Raw genomic sequence first — 21430 nt, forward strand, 5'->3', positions numbered from 1 at the left:
CATCAGAGAGACCCAGGCAGGACCATCACAAGCATCCCAGTGAAGGCATATTCAGAAGCACAGTGACTCACTTAAATACCTGCGCTATAGCCCTGGAATAATAGTAAGATGGCCCAGCCCTTCACACCTGCTCTGTGAATATGCACAGGTAAGCTTCTGTGGTCAGCTCTGCCACACTCTTCTGATGCTGGAGTGGTCTCACACCATCAGCCAGGGGACTGCTCTCCCACTAGGCCACAGATGGGTTGAGGGCAGGGTCCCTGCATCATCTTGGTTTCCTCTGCACCCAGCCCACTTCTACAGAGCACAGTGTTCCCCTGAGACCCTAAAAGACACCTATACGTCCCTTCTGTCATCTCGACTGTGTCCTGTGATGCCTGGAGTCTCGGACCAGTGTGATACCCTTTGCTTCTTGTAAGAGGACCACATGCCCAGATTAGTGTAGAGCTGTGGCTTTCCACAGGGCCTGCACACAGTACTGTCCTGGGAGACAGTGAACCCCTGGCTGGGGAGACTCACAAAAAGGATAAAGGCGCCTGATTTCTAACTAGATTAGCTGATTTTCCCGTCATGTGATAACTAACTGACAAAAGAAAAGTTGATTTCTGCCCAGAGTTTGAGGGTGCTGTCCATCAGAGGCATTGTGTCCACACTGATAAACGGTGATGCCAAGCTTGCTTTTTCCTTTCTACCCAGTCTAAGACCCTAGCGTAGATGAAAGGTGCTGCCCACATTCAGGAAACGGGGTCCTTCCCATCTTAGTGAGCCCAATATCCCTCACACACGTGCTTAAAGGTCTCCTGGGCAATTCTAGATCCTGTCAAGTTGACAATTTGATATTTGCCATCAAAATAGCTTTGCCAATTTTCATATTTCCACCATGGTAGATGACAGCTAGCAAAGGGAAATTAATGAATGGGAAGTGGGGGGAGGGATTACTGAATGGGAAGTTGGGGGGAAAGAAATGGAAATTATTGAGTGGGAAGTTGGGGGGAGAAAATTACTGAATGGGAAGTAGGAGAGAAAAGAAATGGAAATTACTGAATGGGAAGTTGCAGGGGAAAAGGAAATTACTGAATGGGAAGTTGGGGAAAAGCCTAACATCTAGCATACAGACAACAGTCCAATGCTGTCAGCTACCTGGGTAGTGATGGGTCTTGAATATCGACTTGGTTGGTACGACATTACTTCATGCATATCTGTGGTATTTGTTTGACAACGACTTGGAAAATCCCTGACATTTAGCAGCTGGACTGTAGCACACTACTGGATGTGGAGTCTGGGCTGCTACAGACCAGGCCAGGCTCATGAGTCCCGGCCTTGACCTTGTGGGTACCAGAAGAGACGACATGGAGAGCAGGCAGCTGCTGGCAGCGGGCTTCCAGAAGAGAAGACATCTTTAGAGGACCCAGAGCACCTCCCTAGCACAGAACATGCAGCATGTGGCATTTGCCACACACATTTGCCTGTCTGCCTGGAGTGAGGTCTTGTAAGTCAGTCCTTCCCTCCGTTTCTCAAGGTTGGGCAAGGATATGATGCCCCTCTTGAAGCCTTCTCTGCCTTGTCTAGCCTGGTCACTTGTTTTTCCTTTTAAGACTGGGTCTTAGGTAGCCTAGGCTAGCCTTGAACTTACAATGTATCGAGGATGACCTTGAATTTCATCTTCTTGCCTCTATCTCCCTAGTGCAGAGAGACCATGTATGGGATCAAACCCAGGGTTTGGGGCGTGTTAGGCAAGCATTCTGTCAGCTGAGACATAGTTCCAGTCCTGGTCATTTTTCTCTCCATGGAATGTCCCAATACTCTCTGATATGAAGGAATTAGCAATCCAACTGTGTGCTCTTCTTATGTATTACAATTGGTTTCATGGCTACAGCTGGATGAGCCCTCGATGCACAGCCTTGAGTTCATTAACTCATGATGACTTGTAAGGAATGAAATTCAATACAATTTTCCTGGTCTTCCCATACTCCAAAGGTTAAGTAAAAGTACCCTCAGGGTCAAAGTTAGTAGTCTGTACAGTCTAGGGGCACTGGACCCAGTATGGGGCACTCACCAGGCCCCGGGAGTGCTAGGTAGCCTTGCTCATTCATTCAAGCACACAGTAAAGGGGACCCCACCCAGGGCCCGGATAGCAGGAGTTGCCACTCTGGATCTCAGCCCTAACCTAACCCGCTGGGGCCCTGGAGTGTGCGGTTTTCAGCTGGAGATGGGCACTGGTAGAGGTGAACAGGAAAGGGTGGGGAAATGCATCATCCACCAGTGGTCTGAGTGGCAGCAGCTGGGTTTCAGAAGTCTCAGAGGCAGTGGTTTAACATGTCAGGGAGAGAGAGAGACCTCAGGAGATAAGGAACCAACCAGGTCCTTCAGCGAGACAGTAACCAGATGGAAGAACATGTTACATTCTGTGGAAGGAACTGCCTTTGGTGGAAGACTACTTAATTCTCTGAATGCCCCAAACCTTCCATTCCTTCCCGGCAAAGAATCCCCAGTGTGACACACACATTATTCTCATGCAAATTACGTGAAAGTGGTTTTCCACCTTCACAGGGCCACCACTAACTCTCCACACAGCGGCCTGCAGGATGATGTGCACAGTGCAGTGACCTTCAATATAACACCCAGCCATAGTGAGCTGGAAACAGAAACCTCAGTTTTGTTAATTGCTGTGGAATTGGTGTGACTCATTTCTGCCAGTCCTAGCTGCTGGCTGCTGCAACACACACGAAGGCTGTATTTATAAAGCATAGTGCAGTTGGTTGTATTATTTACCCTGAGCATTCACTCCAACACATCACCTGAGAATTCGTCCAAAAACCCTTTCTAGAGAATGAACAGTGGCAGTCTCACGATAAAAGGGATAAGAGTCAAAGGTTAAAACTGGAGAGCCTACATTACCCGAGTATCGATTGTCTTTGCCTTAAGGTCACCTGCCAAGGATGAACACAAGCTTGGTCCAGTTGTGGGCATGGGTTAAAGTCTAGGGATCGGCACTTTGAACAAAGTTAAGGAGACTGACCTTTCCTGGTTTGACTGGGTATTGCCCTCTTTTAGAAAAGAAGACTCTGCATGCAAAGCAAGAGACAGATGAGTAAGGTCGGGGTAACCCAAAGTCCCCAGGGGCAAACAGGGCACAAATGGGGAAGGAGGTGTGTTGGGCTCAACAGTCCTTCCCCGCGTCCCCCACCTTGCCCATCCCCCTGGAGCTAAGCGCAGCATCGGGGCCCACGGGCTTTCCCCACAGTGTTGGCAGAACTTATGGTCACTTCAAAAAACAACTATTCTTGCCCACAGTTTTAACCTCATTCTCATGGCTTGTTGTGTCCATCCCTCTGTCCATCCACTCGAGCACAAGCTAAGCGTCTTCCCATCTCCCCATGCACTAGAAAGTAACCCATGTATTCTTATGTTAATGGTGTCTGTCAGTGGAGCATTTGGGAAATAGCTGGGATCAGTTGAGATCTTGAGGGAGGGCAGGGTTCCCATGTGGCTTTGGAAGAAGAGAATTAGTTGAGGAAGATTCTTCTGAATCACCAAGGAACGTCCTTTGCCATGACAAGGTGCAGCAAAACATCAGCTCCAGATGCCCTTGAACATCTCACCTCCAGGTCTGCGGGGCTCCATAAACTGCTTTAGAAGTAGCCAGCCTGTGGTATTCAGTCACAGCAATGGAAGATGGACTTAGTCAAAACTATGACAACAAGGCTATGACAACGTCGTGGGTTCTCACCCACATACACACAAGCCCATTCTTTAACACCTGGCTTGCGATCAGCTTCAGAGGCACAGGGGCCCAGTCAGTGGAACTGGGCTGTTCTTGCTCCCCATCATTCTTTGTGTCCCTATAATCCAACTATGTCTCAGTTTACCCTGGTTTGGGTCTAGAAGTCTCCATGAGATTGGATTCCCAGCAAAGGCAACATCCCGCCCCTGGCCCCCATCTCTGTTCAGCAAGTACCCTCCAGGTGCATGTTTGAATTAAACTCAAATGCCTGGTTGTGAACACCTGCTGAGAGGCCGGGGTGGGGGTGGGGTGGGGGGTGGGAGTGGGGGGTGCGGCTCAGTTAGTGATCTGCCAGGCATGAAGCCCTGGGTTCCATCCCACCAATACTGTAAATTCATGCCTGGAATCCTAGCACTTGAGAGATGGAGCCAAGAGGACCAGACGTTCAATTTGGGCTACACATGAAGAACAGGAACACAAAGGACAGCCTGGGATACAGGAAACCCTGTCTAAAAACAGTGGCAGCCAAAACAAACAAACACAAAAACCAAGACACCTACTGAGCAGGGGCAGGCACCTTGTGGTTGCCTGGGGCCTGAGTCAGGGTTTAGCTTGCTTGAGTTGGTTCTGCTTTAAAAACCTACAGGTGCTAAGAAAAGCTCCCATAAAGCATGGTATTTGGATATCTAAGAAGTAGACACAAATTACTTGGAAATCTCTGCTCTCTTACTGCATGGCCTCAAAGCCACTCTGCCTCTCATGCCTTAAGAACTGATTCACAAAATAAAGAACTATCTATTAAAAGGCAGCTAGCTCTGTGACTAGACAGCAACAGGTATACAGACTCAGAGCCAAGGCTGACCAACATTTGAAAAACAATAGAAAATGTAATGATGGGAACTGCAACTAGCTAACCCCTGGTTGCCTCTCTCTTTCTACAGACCTGTGGAGAGTCATCTCAAAAGTTCCACTTCAAAGGCATCACCAGCCATGCAAGTGGAGCATCATCTCCAAAGTTCTACTTCAAGGGCATCACCAGTCATGCAAAGAGCCAAATGTGCCTAGCTCAGGTACAATCCTGTTTCTCCTAGCCACTTGTCCCAGGCCTCCTGCAACTCTCTGCTCAGGGCTCCAGGGACTAGCAGTGAGTGGATGCAGGTTAAATGCATGCTTTAGGAAAGGGCTTTGTCTTAACGCCTGTATTAGTCTGGGTTCTCCAGAGGGACGGAACTAATAGAGTGGATATATATGTATAAAAAGGGAATTTACTAAAGTGGCTTACAGGCTGTGGTCCAGCTAATCCAACAACAGCTGTCTCCCAACATTAAGTCTGAGAATCCAGTAGTTCAGTCCACAAGGCTGGATGTCTCAGCGAGTCCTCAGTATACACTGGAATCCCAAAGAAGTAGGCTTTACTGCCTCTGAAGGAATGGACTTGCCAGTGAGGGCAAGCAGGCAGAAAATGAGTAGCTGCTGCCTTCCATGTCCTTATATAGGCTTCTAGGAGAAGGTGTGGCCTAGATTTAGGGTGGGTCTGTCTACCTCAAATGATCCAATTAGCTAAAAATCCCTCACAGATGTGCCAGGAGTTTTCAGTTTATAGTTCATTCTAGATGTAGTCAAGTCGACAACCAAGAAGAGCCGTCATAATGCCTGTCAACACAACCTGTCCCAGAACCAGCCTACAATCCAGCAACTTGTAATCAATGGGTTATGGGTGAGTGGGGTGCCCTGGAGTTACCTTACAAGTATTCCTCAGCATCAGGCAGGAATCTTTGGTCATGTCTGGGTCCCTGATGAGATTTCTGGGAATACTGGCTGCCTTCCAGCATCTGTCCACCCACTGTCCATCTGTCACCTGGTGACAAATATCCCTTTGGTGGGACCAGAGTAGGATGATGCCTTTAGCCATCTGGCCTCAGAGGCCCCGACAGGGAGCACACTCCCTAGCACAGGAGAGCCTTGGCCAAGTGTGAGTCCACGTGTCCAGGTGGTCTCAGTGCTTCAGATGGTAGTCCAGGCAACATCCAGGGTAGAGGGATAGACTTGAAGGCCTAAACAAACCTTGACTGGGACTGGCTGAGTCCTGCAGTCCTTGGCAAGGCTGTGACACACAGGACAAGGGTGCCATTCGATCCTGGTGGTGTCTGCCAATGTGGTTCCTCCCTAGCTCCTTCTCATGGAGCTCCAGACAGCCTCCTTCCTTTCTTCAGTTCCTCACAGGCCTCTCTAGAGCTTCCCTCTCACAGGTAGATGGTCCTCTCTGGGACCCAAGTGAGCCCACTTCCACCCTCTAGACATGCTGCTGAGGACTCCGTCACCTATGGGGTCTCCAGCTGAGTCTGGAGAGCAAGCCTAGAATCCAGAGTAAGCTGATGCTCGGGGTATGTCTGGTCCTCCTCTCCTCCCCCATGCAGCCCCTTCCTTCCCTCCACACTGGCCAGGGCTACTTGCTCCCCAGGCTCCTTTGCTTCTAACTAGGTTGGTGTCCAGATGATCTTTGTCACTAACCCTACACATCACCACACTCGATAGTGTCTGCTTGTGCAAGGCCTGGGCCTGGCCTCCTAGGGCGACTGTTTGTCTGGTGTCTGTTAATAAGCTTGAGGAAGCAACCACTTTTAGTTGATTTCCACTTCCTCAGATCAGAAAAGTCGGAGGTCCTGGGGAGCTGTATTAGTTTTGTAAGCACTAGCCACGCCCAGAATTCACACATCAGCAACATGACAAAGTGCAGGTCCTTCACCCACCTTATCACCCTGGTCCTGTCTCTACCTCAATGGCCCCAGTACACAGATCCTGAGCCTGCCATCTGCCCTTCCTCCTAAGAGTTCCCTAGATGAAGCAGGAAGTGAAATCCTTACTGGGGAAAAAAAAAGAAAGAAAGAAAGAAATGTTTTGTGTTGCAATTTGCTGTATTCAATGCACAAGGAGCTGTTAGTCAGTGAGGAAGAGGAAGTTCAGACTCAGGTCTACCCTGGCAGGGCCTTGGCAGCCACACATCCTTTTCAACATGGCAGAAAATGGAGGCCCTACCTGCTGGTCTCAGGGTGGGAAAGGTCAACAGTCCCACATTGAGGGAGGAGGGGACAGGGGGACAGAAACAGCGGCCACCACGGCTGTCTCCGAGGAGTACAGGAACTGAGCTCCTCTCATCCAGAATTTTAGTCCGTGGGCCACAGGCTGCTTCTCTTCCAAAACCCTCATCTTGCGGCGGCTGCAGAAGTTCCCGGTGAATTCGCACAGTGACAGTAAGATGACCCAGGGGGGGAACAGGGCCGCCAGTCCTCCACTCAGCCTGAAGATGGGATTGCTTTAAAATCTGCATGTGGGGGCCTGGACCGGGTGAAAAATCTACTTCCCTCGGGAGGACAAGAACTGACATTTCCTATGGTCATCTCTCTTGGACCCCCTGCATCAGTACCACCATCCCAATGTCTTCAGCCCCCACAGGAGCTTTCCATGATGGACGGCCCTTATTGAGGCTGTGATTGACAAGGCACCAAGCCTTGACCACCCCCTTCAGACAGGAGCAGGACAGCTTCTCCCAGGCCTGCTACACCTCCCTGAGACACAACTTACTTGTGAGGCAAGTGAATCGGCCTGTCCCAAGACGAACCCATGCAAGTGCTTAAGTGATTATCTGGAGCTTGCTCCTCAAGTGCTTAGCCACTGCCAACCAGCCAACTGCAAACACTGGGCAAGTGGCCTGGGGGGTGGGGGGTGGGGGTGGGGTGGGGGTGGGAGCTCGGGCTGGGGTACAGAAGGGATATAAATACCTTCCTGTGACCAACACAACAAGGACAAATGAAAACACTATCTCAGAAGCACGGGACTCTTGGTCAATTCTATCCCATCCTCTATATATCAAACACACAGAGTTTTCAAAGTTGCCCAGGTAACAAGTCATAATGGGAAGAAAAAGACACACATGCTTACCTAGGCTCCTGAAGCTCCTGCCCCTTGCAACAGGTTCTCAATGCCATCTTAAAATTCACTTATTTACCTATTGGTTTATTTTTGAGACAAATCTCACGTACCCTAGTGTACCAGACTTTTTCTTTGGGGCCACCAATCACCTCCCAAATCATGACACAGAGACTTGTTGGTTTTGAATGCTCGGCATTAGCTTAGCTCTTATTTTAATCTGTTCTCTTTATCTATGTTTTGCTTCCTCAGGGCTTTTTACCTTTCTTTCTGTATGTCCTACTCTTTTGTGTCTAGCTAGCTGGTGGCTGCCTGACCTCAGGCCTCTCCCTGTCTTTCTTCCTTGTTCTCTTTCTTCTTCTCTCTTTCTCTCAAACACAGATTTCTCCCAGACTTATTCTCTCTGCCCACCAGTCCCGTCTATCCCTCTCCTGCCTAGCTATTGGCTGTTGAGCTTTTTATTCTACCAATCAGGTGCCTTAGGCAAGCAAGGTGAAACAAATGCAACACATCTTTTTACATAATTAAACAAATGCAGCACAAACAAATGTAACGCATCTTTATACAGTTAAAGTAATAGTCCACAACATAAACAAATGTAACACATCTTTCCTAGTAATATTCCACAACATCCTAGGCTAATTTCAAACCAGCTTTGTAGCTGAAGATGACCTTGAACTCAAGCATCACCACATCTGATTTACATGAGTGCCCAGGATCTAACCCATGCTAGGCAAGCACCCTACCCACTGAGCTATATCTCCAGTCTGACTGTACGCAACTTAGGAAACATTTTGCAGTTTTTCAATCAGGGAAAGCTGGGAAAACAAGATAGGTTAAAAGCCAATTCTGCTCTTTAACACTGGGATACCAGCTAAGGGGTGCCGTGGAGATGGGGCACAGTTCCTAATCAGATGCATCAGATGGAACCCCTGAGACCACATTCTCTGTCCCCAGGAACCACACTGGTTCCTCACAGAGAACCCACCCCCTTTCCATGCACACCACTGTATAAATGACTGCACTGCTAATGACCTGAAGCCCATGAGCAGTGTCTTGGGGAAATAGGGACAGAGCCTGTGAGTATATTTAGACTGTTTAGCCTTAACTTCTTCACTCAGCCCTGAAATGCCAATCGTCTCAAATAGTTAATTCTGGAGTTTCATTTGGAATTTGTTCTGAATATTTTGGTTTTATTTGTAATGAGAAAAAGATTCATCTTTCTTATTAAATTGTGACTTATTTTAATTTCCACCAGAAATGAGTATGTGAAAGTCTCCTCCAAATATCTCCACAAGTAATCCCGCTCTTAGATGTGAGCCTGAACCTCGCTGCTGACTTCTAACTCCAACTGAAAAGCCTGACTCTTAGCCATCTGTTTGAAATTTGGACAGGGCTTATGACAGTGCAAACAGATACAGTCTCAAACTTCAAACTGACAGATTTTGGAACCACCTGAAGTATATGCAAGACCACTAAATATATTTTTATTAAAAAAAAATACAACCAGCATTGCTTTGATAAACCTGCTTTTATAAAGGTAGCCTCTCCCCTGCTGCAGTGTAGAAAATTATTTTTAAAAATATAATATTCATCTCAGTCAGCTAACTTCTCTCCCTTAATGATGCAAATCCTTCCCTCTTCACACAGGCATAGTTCCACCTACTTCTTACTCTGCTGGGCACTGACAAAGATGTCCTCTTTCTACACCACTGTAGATGCCTTAATACCAGAACCAAATAAAGGTGGCCTAGGAAGGCACACCACGTGGTACTGGGCTAAATGGGTGTTTGTATCCAATAAGCCAGAGGCAATGGATTAAAGACTCCTAGTCTTACGATTCTGTGAACGTTCCTGACATATATGTAAAATCCCTCCAATACAATCATCAAGCATCAGAAATAGTATCAGATGTACTTGGGAACTCTGAGCCGGTAAAGGGAATCCTGAGTAAAGATGTGGCTGTCATGTTTTTCCCTCATAAGTACTTTTGAAATTTACAAAATATGGCACATAAAGGATGATGGGATTGCAAGATGGCTGACTACAAGTGCTGGAAGTGTTTCTCTCTGCAACCAAGGAGGGAAACAAGTATCAAACAGCTATTCTCACTGTGTCAGGCAGAACCCCAGAGTCCTGTGGAGATGTAGGGTGCACAGATCAGGGCCACGCATTGACTTATAAAAGGACTGAGTTGACTAACGCCTTTCTTCCATACATCCCAGAGGTTGTCCCTAAAGCAAGAGGGACTGCTCAGTGAGCAAACAGCCTCCAGACATAGACACTGAGAGCTTGCCTGCTGGGGGGCGGGGGGGGGGGGGCATGCAGTCTTTGCAGATCCTGCAACCTGTGCTATACAGCTACATGGCTCTACAGGACAGCCTGCCATATACCATGCCTGACCGGGATCCATGCTACAAAACACCATCTTGAGACATGCCCAGCAGGGGTTCTGTGAAGCAACCTGGCAGCTGTCTCCACCTACTTCATCTTGGCTCTTAAACCAGCCAGGTGGCCCTGCTACACTCCCATGCCACAGGAAGCAACAGGCTGCCATCCTAAGTAGCTCAGTCCACGGCACCCCCCTGGGAAAGCAGGCAGGTGGTTGTGTCTACCCACACTTTTCCCCCAGGAAGCAACTGAGATGCCTCCTAAGCAGCTCAGCCCACAGAGACACCTGGGGAGTAGACAGATGGTCCCGCTTACCCATCTTTGAACCTTGGGAACAGCTAGTCAGCTTGCCAGGAAGAGCTTGATCTATCATGTGTCCTGGGAGGTAGTCAAGCTGGACCACTCACCATCCCATGGCCTGGAAGTTATCTAGCCTTCCTTGAGCTTCTGGGCAAACCCAGACACCAGGAAGCAGACAGGAAGCCCCTGCTGAGCAGGCTGCCTATCCCCTCCCCCCACACCTGTAGCCCTATAGAAAGGTTCTGCAAAGACACCTTCCCAGCTCAGACACAGAGATAGGAAACCACTCTGGCCATCAGTGTATCGCCCCCTGATTAAACTCCTCCCACCCCAACTATACATGGAAGGAATGTGCCTCAGTGAACACAGAACCTCAGCCAACAACTTCCATGAGGCTGCGATTCTTTCCTCTAGGTCAAGAATGGGTAATCTACATTCACCACTCCACGTTAGTATTGGAAGTCTCACCTAGGGCAGTGAGAGAAGACTCATGGCATCTAGGAAAAAGGAGGGGCTAATTATCCCTGTTCACAGATGACATGATTTTAGATATAGAGAAAAACTAAAGGCTCCACCAAAAACAAACCAAACACCTCAGTAGACAGACAAACAAACAATCAGGTTGTAAGACACAAAACTGACACATAAAAATCAGCAGCATTGCACCTCCATAGTGAAACTGCTGGGGGTGGGGTGGGACTCAGAAAGCCATCTCACACACAAGAACCAAGAAATCATAACTCTTAGGAAAAAATCTAGCCCAGGAATCATGTGATCTCTACAATGAAAACCACAAACCCCTGGTTAAACAAATGGAGGAGGGGGCTGAGGGTGCATCTAAGTGGCGCAGTGCTTACGTGTCAGGCCTGAGGCCTTCATTCAGCACCCCCAAAGAGGGAAGAAAAGTTAGAGGGGGCACACACACGTGTGTGCACACACAGAGAAAGACATTCTGTGTGCACGAAAGAATTAACATTGTTAAAAGGTCCATACTACCCAAATGGAATCCATAGATGTAATACAACCCCTAACAGATACCACTGGCATTCTTCTCAGAAATGGAAAACAAACAAACAAAATACTCACTCATAAAATTTGTATGGAGCCACAAGAGACTCTCCATAGCCAAAGCAATTGTGAGCCAAGGGGCAAAGGGACAATTGTGAGCACACGGGTACAGCCTGACTTCAAACATTCCACAAAGCCACCGAACTAAAGCAGCAGAGTGCTGGCCTAGGATAGACCCCGGCACCAAGAGAACTGAACAGAGACCCCGAGAAGAAAACCATATTTACAGCACGGACTGGCAACCAAGGCATACATCGGAGAAAACAGTCTCCTAGATACTGGTATTGGGAAAACTGGGTGTCCAAAGGCAGGAGAATGAAAGAACACACCTCTCGCCATGTACAGAATCAACTCAGAGTGGAGGCTTAAATGTGAGACCAGAAACTATAAAGTTACTAGAAGAAAGCGGAGAGGAAACATTTTGTTGACATGGGTCTCCAGACAAGGGGCACACACATCAAAAGCAGAATTTGGAAATGGCACTGTAGCAAGCTTATAAGCTTCTCCACGTGGGTGTACTTGTAGAGGCGGTGTAATGGCACAGTAGGAGAAGCACAAAGATTGTGTATTGGGTGAGTGTATAGTGTGCAAAGAGGAGCTGAAATGTTCCCACCACAAAGGAGTAAAAAGTGTGCGAGATGATGGATGTGCCTGCTCCCCTGCTTTGTATATGTGTAACAAGGCACTGCATAGACCGTACAAACATATGGTCATTGTGTCAATCAAAAGTATATGGGGCTGGGTAGATGGTGCAGTTATCAAGAGGGTATACTCCAGCTCTTGCAGAGGACTGGAGTTCAGTTCCCAGCACCTATGTTAGAAGACTCATAACCACCTGTAACTCCAGTTCCAGGGACTCTGATGGAGTCTTCTGGCCTCCATGGGCATCTATACTCACAGGCACAAATGTGCACACAGGTACACATGCACTGGACGATAATAAAGTTGAAAAGGTAAGACTATAAAGCTGGGCATGGTAACACATGGCTGGAATCCCAACATTCAAGAGTCAGGGAAGGAGGATTACCAAGTTCGAAGCTAGTTGAATTATATAGTGACACCTGTCTCAAAAACAAAAGCAAAATAAAAACCACCAGTAGAGGACTTGCTGTTTTTTAAGATGCATGTTTAAGTTTAACCTCATTGTTCTTTGTTTCAGAAAGATAATAGTTCTGTCTCTTGGCCATAATCTAAGGTTACACAGATATTTTCATGGCTTAGTTGGAATGAAAGAGGCCATAGTTTGAATATCTTTTTCAGTCATATATATATATATATATATATATATATATATATATATATATATATATATATATATATAAAATTGATAATGAAACTACTTTCTAGTTTAGGGAATAATTATCAGCAACAGAACTCACCACTAGATGTTGCAATATACTGATACCTTGCTTTCAATGTGAAAGCTCTGCCAAATGAGTTATGTTTCAACAGCTTAGCATAAACACATACACACACACACACACACAAGTATGCACAGACACACATATGTGCATACACGTGTGTACACACACAACATGAAGAAAGCTAAGCATGTTTGGTGGGTTATATGAACATTAGTTTCCTGGCTACAATACTGTACTCCAATGATCTATCTACCACGATAGGGCTAACTAATCTTGGTTCTCAACTTGACTAAGTCTGGAATCAACTATAAACCCAAGTGGCTAGACACACCTGTGAGGGATTTTTAGTTATCTGAATCTTTTAAGATAGAAAGACCTACCTTAAATCCAGATCTTTTGAGGTGGGAAGACCCATCCTAAATGCAGGCCACGCATCTCATGACAGCCTATATAAAGGCCATGGAAGAAGGAAGCTTTTGCTCTTGGCTTGCTTGCCCTTGTTCTCACTGGCAAGTTCCTCTGTCCTGTTGCTGAGCATTCCTTCCCTGGCATCAGGGCCTAGAGCCTACTTCTTGGGGAGTCTGGCACACACTGAAGACAATTGAGACTTCCAGCCTCATGGACTGGACAACTATTGGAATCTTGAAACTTCCATTGAGAAACAGCCATTACTGGACTAGCTGGCCCACAGCCTGTAAGCTACTCAGATCACATGTATGTGTGTGTGTGTGTGTGTGTGTGTGTGTGTGTGTGTGTGTGTGTGTGTGTGTGTGTATGCCATATATAGGCATATATGTGACTTACTAGAGTGAATAAGTTATTAGACTTACTAGAGTGGAGATATATATACACTCATTCTCTCAGTTCTTTTCCTCTAGAGATCCCTGACTAATACAACTACCTGCAGTTAATGGGAACCAGTACAAGGTGCTCGGGTGTAGAGTCAAGTTTATCCCTTTTTTCTCTTACATCACCCTGTAGGGAATTTGGGACTTCACTGTTTTATCTCCTACAACTCCACATATGTCTATGATGATCACAAAAATAAGAAGAGAAAAACAAAATAAGGAAGAGAACAATGGTATGTTGCCATTTAGTTTTAGTTTGTTTTTGTTTTTCAAGACAGGGTTTCTCTGTGCAGCTTTGTGCCTTTCCTGGAACTCACTCTGTAGACCAGGCTGGCCTCGAACTCACAAAGATCCACCTGGCTCTGTCTCCCGAGTGCTGGGATTAAAGGCGGCCATTTAGTTTTTAAAGATGTATATATACTTGACCTCCAGCCCTGCAAACCAAACCAAACCAATGCTGCATGTGAACTGTGTATCTACCCACACACCCAGAGAGAGTCCCCTGCTCTCGGGTATACACCAGCCATACCTTAATACCGTTTCCATCAGGATAACTAACTAAGCAAAAAACGGACCACTCACTTCTGAGAAGGAGAGTGGGAGAAGTGGCTATAGAGCGCATATTTGCTTCCCCCAGTTCGCCCTTCACAGCTGAACAGCTTTGTGCTACTGGCATTTCTCAGTGGCAGGATAATTTTTTTTTTTTATATTTTATTTTTTTGTAGAATGGGGACAAAAATGGGCATCTCAGATCTAAAGCAACCAAGAACGAACGAGACACAGCAGCCCAGCCTAGCGAACGTGTGTGATGAGCCTCCCATCTCAGGGAAGAAGCAAGCACGAACAAAGGGCACAGGTCTTACGGCTGGAGATGCAGTAGCACAGTCTGCCGTTGATCTTGCGGAACAGCTGCTTGTCGATGGGCCAGAGGACCAGTGTACACAGCTGGATGGCATTGACGATGAGCCCCGAGGCGATGAACACGTAGCAGAAGACCAGGTGACATAGAAACTGGGATTTCAGCAGCCCGATGAGGTCCATGACGTGAGGGGGTTCTCAAAATAGGGAAATGTGTATGGTGGGATAGCTCCAGAAGGGAGAAAGATCCGGGGCTCAGGAGAGTGTCTGAAACACATGAATGTTAGACGTTAGGAAAAGCATGGTGTGCTTCAGATTCCAGCTAACACACTTGCAGGAAGAAGGTAGGCTGGAAGGTAAAAGTTGAATGATTGTTCTTTAGCGGGCATCAGTACAGTCTTCCTTCCTATCTGGCCCAGTCTAGGCCCTGATCGGGCAATCTTCCCTTGGATCCTCCCAGCAGCCTTTGGGGTTGGTACCTTTATAAGGGGTAAGGAACCAGGCCTGGAAAAGTGGAGTGACTAGACCAAGGTCATTCAAGTCACCGTTCAAACAGCAGCCATGGTGGCATAGACTCCCAGACTCACGGAGTGGCCCCTCCTCGGGGCCCTCTTCAGGCCACACAGCACTATCCAACCCTTCCCCATCTCCCTCTGCTTGCTTTCCCATGGACCTACCTGACTTCACCACTCCCTGCTGGCAGGACTTCCCTGAACTCTTTGTTCCCCCACTTCGGAACTGAGGACCAAACCCAGGGCCTTGTGCTTGCTAGGCAAGCGCTCTACCACTGAGCTAAATCCCCAACCCCAACTTCCCTGAACTCAAGATTATCCCAGATGACATTCAGGGACACAGCTGGGCTTGGCTCTACCCTCAAGTGCCTTAGACTAGTTCCCATTTACTCCAGTGGACAACTCAATCTGCCATTAAGTTGCCTGATGTCCTAATTGGGACTGTGGAGCTTATCTTCTCTCCTAGTACCTTATGCCAATCTTCAATGTATGGTTGTAATGTCATTCATATATATAATGTGTGCAGATATGTGCGTACCCACCCCAGAAAGAAACTCAGCCTGCCCAGAGAGGCCAGACTCATCATGGGGCTATTAGCCAGCCTCCAGATCTGGAACAAAATAAATGAAATGACCTCACAGTTCAGCAGAAAGGGCCTTGAAAGAAAGGGTGGAGGCAGGCTCGCTTCTCCTAGGAGCCAAGATGACTGCAGACTGCCTAGAAAAGCCTCAAGCTTTAGAAGAAACTTCCACGCAGTTGGCAGAGGGTAAAATCGTTCATTTGTTATCATGCAAAAGATGACCGATCTGTGGACTGTCACATCTATTAGCTTATCCTAGACTCCCAGGAATGCCACAAGTTGACGCTTTTGTTTTTGGACAGGGTCTCATCTACCCCAGGCTGACCTCAAACTCACCCAGTAGCCAAGAATGGTGACCTTGAACTCCTGACCCTCCTGCCCCCACCTCCTGAACGCTGGGATTATGGGTGTGTGCCACCTCACCAGATTTATGCAGTTCTGGGGATGAATCCCCGGGCTTCAGGCATGCAAGGCAAAGACTCTACGAACTGAACCGTTTTTTCAGAGCAAGGAATGGGGCAGTTCCCAGGCTGGGTGGTGATTTAAGGTTATGGCAATTGATAGTTGATTTTAGGGCTCCAGTCTCTCTGCCCTGCACCTGTCTGGGCTGTTCTGCCCCTAGGTTGTGAGGAGGGCATTTGCCCAGACTCAGAACTCTTCTCTGAGAAGCGACTCACTCATTTCCCAAAGGGCAAAAGACAGAGTGGCCTGCAGTGAAGTTCAGTCACAAAGGACACTCGGGAGTAGGGGTGGGGGTGGAGATGGAAGCAGGGACTCAATCTTAGGTCACCTGTTCTGACTTTAAGATGCCCTTGACAGTGAGTAAGGGCACAGGAGGAATGCTGATACTCACTAAGGATTTCAGGGAGGTACCTGCAATCCTATGCAATTCCCAAACCTTTCTGGGAGGAGAGAAATGTATGGGGAGAGCAGGCCCAATTTCTTAGTAGTCAGCTTGGCATAGCAGACATGGCCCATCCTCAGGGTCACAGGTGCTCCACTCTGGCTTCCGGGTTGTAATCTCTAACCTTGCATCTTGGTCCTTCCCACACCCAGACATTTCCAGCCTGTGAAACTCCCTCCATGGTTTCAACACACCCCACCCCTTTCTCTTTGGTACTACAGCATGAAACTAGCAGCTTGCTCTTCTTTAACTTGACTTCAGTGACCACATACTGTGGTGATATTTTGTTTGTGATCTAAGATGTAAAGCTTGCCTGATGATTGGAGTTCAAAGCCCAGACACTAGTTAGCCATTGAGGCCAGGCAGGGGAGGCAGTGGTGGCACACACATTTAATCCCAGCCCTTGGGATCTCATGCCTTTAATCCCAGCACTAGGGAGGTAGAGACAGGAAGTGATATGGCTATAAGGCAGGAGGAGACCGGAGCTCAGGTTCCTTTTGGCTGAGGAGTTGGTGAGGTGAGAGGTGGCTGTGGCTTGTTCCTTTGTCTCTCTGATCTTACAGCATTTACCCCGAAATCTGGCTCCAGGTTTTCATTGAGACCAATTAGGATTCATGCTACAACATACCCAGAGGTACCTTACACAGACTACAGCCTGGCGACATTAGCAATTAAATGTTGAACAACCCAGGAACTTATTCACTGTTCCTGCATGAACCACAAATAGCATCAAAACAATCTGGGCACAAGTTTAAGTCTTCATTGGGCTTTGGGGGTCTAACATTGTGAGAATTTGACAAATCCCTTGCCTTGAGGACTGGGCACTCAGAAAAGGAAATTGCTGGTAAGTGATGTATAGGGATTAAATGTTGGCCTTCTCACTGTCCTGCTCAATGTCAGGAACCAAGTTTCCTTTCCCCACTGTTAAATTCCAAGAACTACTACACACTCTGGTAAACCTTCTCTTCTGGCACACTAGCCAGCGTCTAACATGGTGCCAGTGATGTCAAGTTTCGTCACACATATAGACACATCCTAAGAGGAATCAGGGAGGCCTTAGCTTCTCTGGGTTGGGTTGTGATTGGCCACATATGTTCTTACGTGTGTTAAGGTATAGGTGAAGACTTGGGGGTTTCCCTGGGTAGCTTGGATTTGGTAGCTATGATCTAGTGGCTACTCCAATTTTTGTTTTTTGTTGTTTGGTTTTTGTTTTGTTTGTTTGTTTTCTTGTGTAGCTTTGCACCTTTCCTGGATCACGATCTATAGCCCAAGCTGGCCTCAAACTCACAGAGATCTGCCTGCCTCTGCCTCCCGAGTGCTGGGATGAAAGACTTCCTTTGATGACGAACAGCAATATGGAAAAGGAAGCCAAATAAACCCTTTCTTTCCTCCCCAACTTACATTTTGGTCATGGTGTTTCATCGCAGCAATAGAAACCCTGACTAAGACAACCAAAATCCAAGGAGAAGCAGAACCCCCAGAACCGAAAATTAGGGAGATCTTTTTTCTTGATACATCATCCAGGTTCTAGTATTTGTTATACAGATAGAAAATAACCTAATACAGAATTTATCAAACTTAGATGTAAAAACAAATTAAGTCAGGGAATCACCTGAAGAACAATGTGAAAGACAGAGAGGAGGGAAGGAGAGAGAGAGAGAGAGAGAGAGAGAGAGAGAGAGAGAGAGAGAGAGAGAGAGAATGCACTATAGCATTAGAGAGGTTATCAGGTGTGTCTGATGTGGAAAAGATGGTGTAAATGTTAATTCCAGATGGAAGCTTGGGGGACTTGCCATTCTGAATTAAAAAGAACTTTCTCTTCCAAATGTGGCAATTAGCCAATTTCACATCAGGCTGAGAAAAGATGGTATAAATATCTAAACAGAGATGAGAATAGCTAGAGAGAAAACATTGTAAGATACTTTGCCTATTTTTTTCATCTTGGAAGTCCTTAGACTATAAGTGGGAAATCATCGCAGTGAAGTGACTGCTGTAGTTTATTTTCTTATGAGGCAAGAGTGTGACAGATTTGCACACTACTCCTGAGAATATCCAAGCAATAACTCACAGGATTCAGGGGTCAACACATAACTATGATGCTGATTCTAAGTTGTAACTTTGTAAGTAATGATGCATGTGATCAACACAGTGACAGCGGCTTAACCTCCTCGGCCATCAGTTTCCCCATATATGAATCAGCAGGAAGAACTGTAAGGAGAGAGGTGGCAGATGATAGATAGATAGATAGATAGATAGATAGATAGATAGATAGATAGACAGATAGATAGATAGATAGATAGATAGGTAGATAGAGACAAAGAGATAGAACTCACCTCTACTCTATGTCCATCCACAGCCATCTACTAATAGTGGCTTGACTACTAGAAGAGTTATGGCTTAGTTCTGTGATTTATTGTTTTTGTCTGCCATGAGAAGGAGACCTGTCCTGTGGGACCAGAACTTGACTGACCCCTGTCACAGCTCTGCTCTTGGAGGTTGGTGTGGCCAATGACCAGCATGCAGGGTGAAGAAGGGAACAACTCCATGTCTACGGGGGAGGAAAAGCACAGGGCTTATTGACTAAGAAGAAAGAAAGGAGGGATCATCCACCGGTCAGTACCAAGGGAAATGCTGGAATGGGAAGGAGCCGGGGTCACTGAGAACCCCAGTCCCACAGAGTGAACAGGGCACCGTGGCACAGGGCACTGTAAACCAGTACCTGAACCTGGCAGCTCAGACCCGCATTCGAGCTTGGCCACTTCATGGTCTGTCAGTTTCTCTCTGTGAAATCAGAGTGGCTCCGTCTAACCCAGGAGGTTGTGAGGGTGAAGAGGATAGCATGTCTGAGATACGAGCGCGATACTACAACAAGGAAGTTCTCTCACTTCCAATAAAGCAAGCAAGCAAGGAGGAAGTGGCTAAGACAGAGTAGTGTGGTGTTTCTGAGAAAGTTGTGGGCTGAGGGCGGACTGTCTTCCTCCTCTTAGTTAGATTCTCCGTCCATCTTACTTAGACGCTGGTGTCTCCTCAGTGTATCTTGAAGCAGGTCATGTTGCCCGTTCTCCATGCTTTCATTCTCATCTGTGCTTCCTGGCGGGGACTTGGGATGGGAGATGATGCTCCTCAAATACTCTAACGACCAGACAGGTAAGACGGCTCCATGGTTAAGAACACTAGCTGTTCCTACAGAGGACCTGGGTTCAAGTCCCAGCACACACATGGGGGGCTCTCAAGCATCTGTAACTCCCATACTAGAGATTCTGATGCCTTCTCCTGGCCTCTGCAGTCACTGTATGCACAACACACACACACACACACACTCACACACACACACACACACACAGAGAGAGAGAGAGAGAGAGAGAGAGAGAGAGAGAGAGAGAGAGAAACCATTCATATAAAATAAAAATAAATAAAATTTTATAAAATTCACATGACTTCTTCTCTTTCATGAGCTGATACTCTTACACTAAAGTGCAAACCAGCAGAAGCCACCGACTCACTGGATTTCTTAGGTAGCACACCTAACATGGAGCTTACAGACACTGAGCTACACAAGTGTACACACAGACACACGGCCTTTCTATTCTTGACATGTTACAATGCTAAAACAGACAGGTCCATTTGCAGCCTAGCTGTATTGATGGAGACACAGACAGACTCCACCCAGGAGAGTTCCAACTGTACTCTTCTCTAAACAGAGACATAGCTTAAACAAATAGGAGACCTACACACTCTGCCTCATCCAGGGATCTGTGGATACGGAGAAAGCAGGAGGACAACCATACTCAGGAGGAGAGGCCAAGTCCAAACTAGACTTAGGACTCAACAGTTTAAAATCATCCACCCACCCATCATTTATCTATCTATCTATCTATCTATCTATCTATCTATCTATCTATCTATTTATTTATATATCATCTATCTATCTATAGCTCATGCTATAGCTCATAGCACCCAACCAGGCCAAATTTGTAGAGGCCAAATCTCTTCCTGTGTTCTAAGTAAACAAACCTAAGAATTGCTGAACTTGGTTGGGCAATAATGGGGCACGCCTTTAATCCCAGCACTTGGGAGGCAAAGGCAGGAGGATCTGCGTTCGAAGCCAGCTGGGTCTCCAGAGCAAGTTTCAGGATAGCCAGAGCGACACAGAGAAACCCTGTCTCAGAAAACAAAAACAAAAAAGAAAAGAAGAAAAGAATTGCCAAAAGTAGGTTCCATGGCAACTGAGCACCAACATTACAACCATCTGAGAAGCTCAGCACCTCCAAATCCAGAGCACTGTACAAAACACACACAGAGCGAACAAAGAAGCTGAAGGCTGCATTCAAACAAAGCTTGTTTCTCTGTAACTACAATGCTCCATGCTGAAGAACTGCAGGCCCGTGGGACGAATAGCTTCCATGGGATACAAACGCACTTGTTTTCTTTGCAATCAAGCACGTGCAGGGCCCTACACATCTTCACACTACTTGATCTATCAGACCAACCCCTGGTGATCCATCTCAAGGAGAAAAGTAACTGTCCTACAGCAGATTTAGTGAGAAGGGTAAATTTTCATTATGATATTAAATGACAAAGAGCACAAAATTATACAGAATTACAATTCTGAAATCAAATATAAAAAGAACAACCAAAGGCCTAACCGGAATGTTAAGAGCAGACAGATATCTTAGCATACATACACAATGCATCCCATATATACATGCACTCACACACTACGGAAATGTACACATCAAACACACATGCGCATACATACTTATCCACATATACCTCACATCCCACTTAGGTGTACACTCACCTCACACATACATGCACACCATGCTTGTGCAAGCCACCTTGCCTGGAGCCTGGCCCAAGGTAACCCAAGGAAGAATGGGCAAAGGTAAGTTACCAGGTCCTTCCCAACCCCTTCCACAACCTGCAAGAAAGGTCCTCGAGGAGACCCGAGTGA

The 21430-nt window shown here is 46.8% G+C and overlaps 1 protein-coding gene across 2 annotated transcripts in view; it reads right to left on the reverse strand.

The window, feature by feature from the left end:
* The window catches only part of Agpat4 (1-acylglycerol-3-phosphate O-acyltransferase 4), a 96898-nt gene that overhangs the window by 48172 nt on the left and 27296 nt on the right, over window positions 1-21430 (reverse strand). For both annotated transcript variants that reach the window (XM_036169276.1, XM_036169275.1), the window contains exon 2: window positions 14486-14747. In XM_036169276.1, coding sequence (XP_036025169.1) covers window positions 14486-14663 — 178 coding nt within the window. In that variant the 5' untranslated portion in view covers window positions 14664-14747. The remainder of the gene's footprint in view (window positions 1-14485; window positions 14748-21430) is intronic.

Source organism: Onychomys torridus, chromosome 19, assembly GCF_903995425.1.
Source record: "Onychomys torridus chromosome 19, mOncTor1.1, whole genome shotgun sequence".
NCBI lineage: Eukaryota > Metazoa > Chordata > Mammalia > Rodentia > Cricetidae > Onychomys > Onychomys torridus.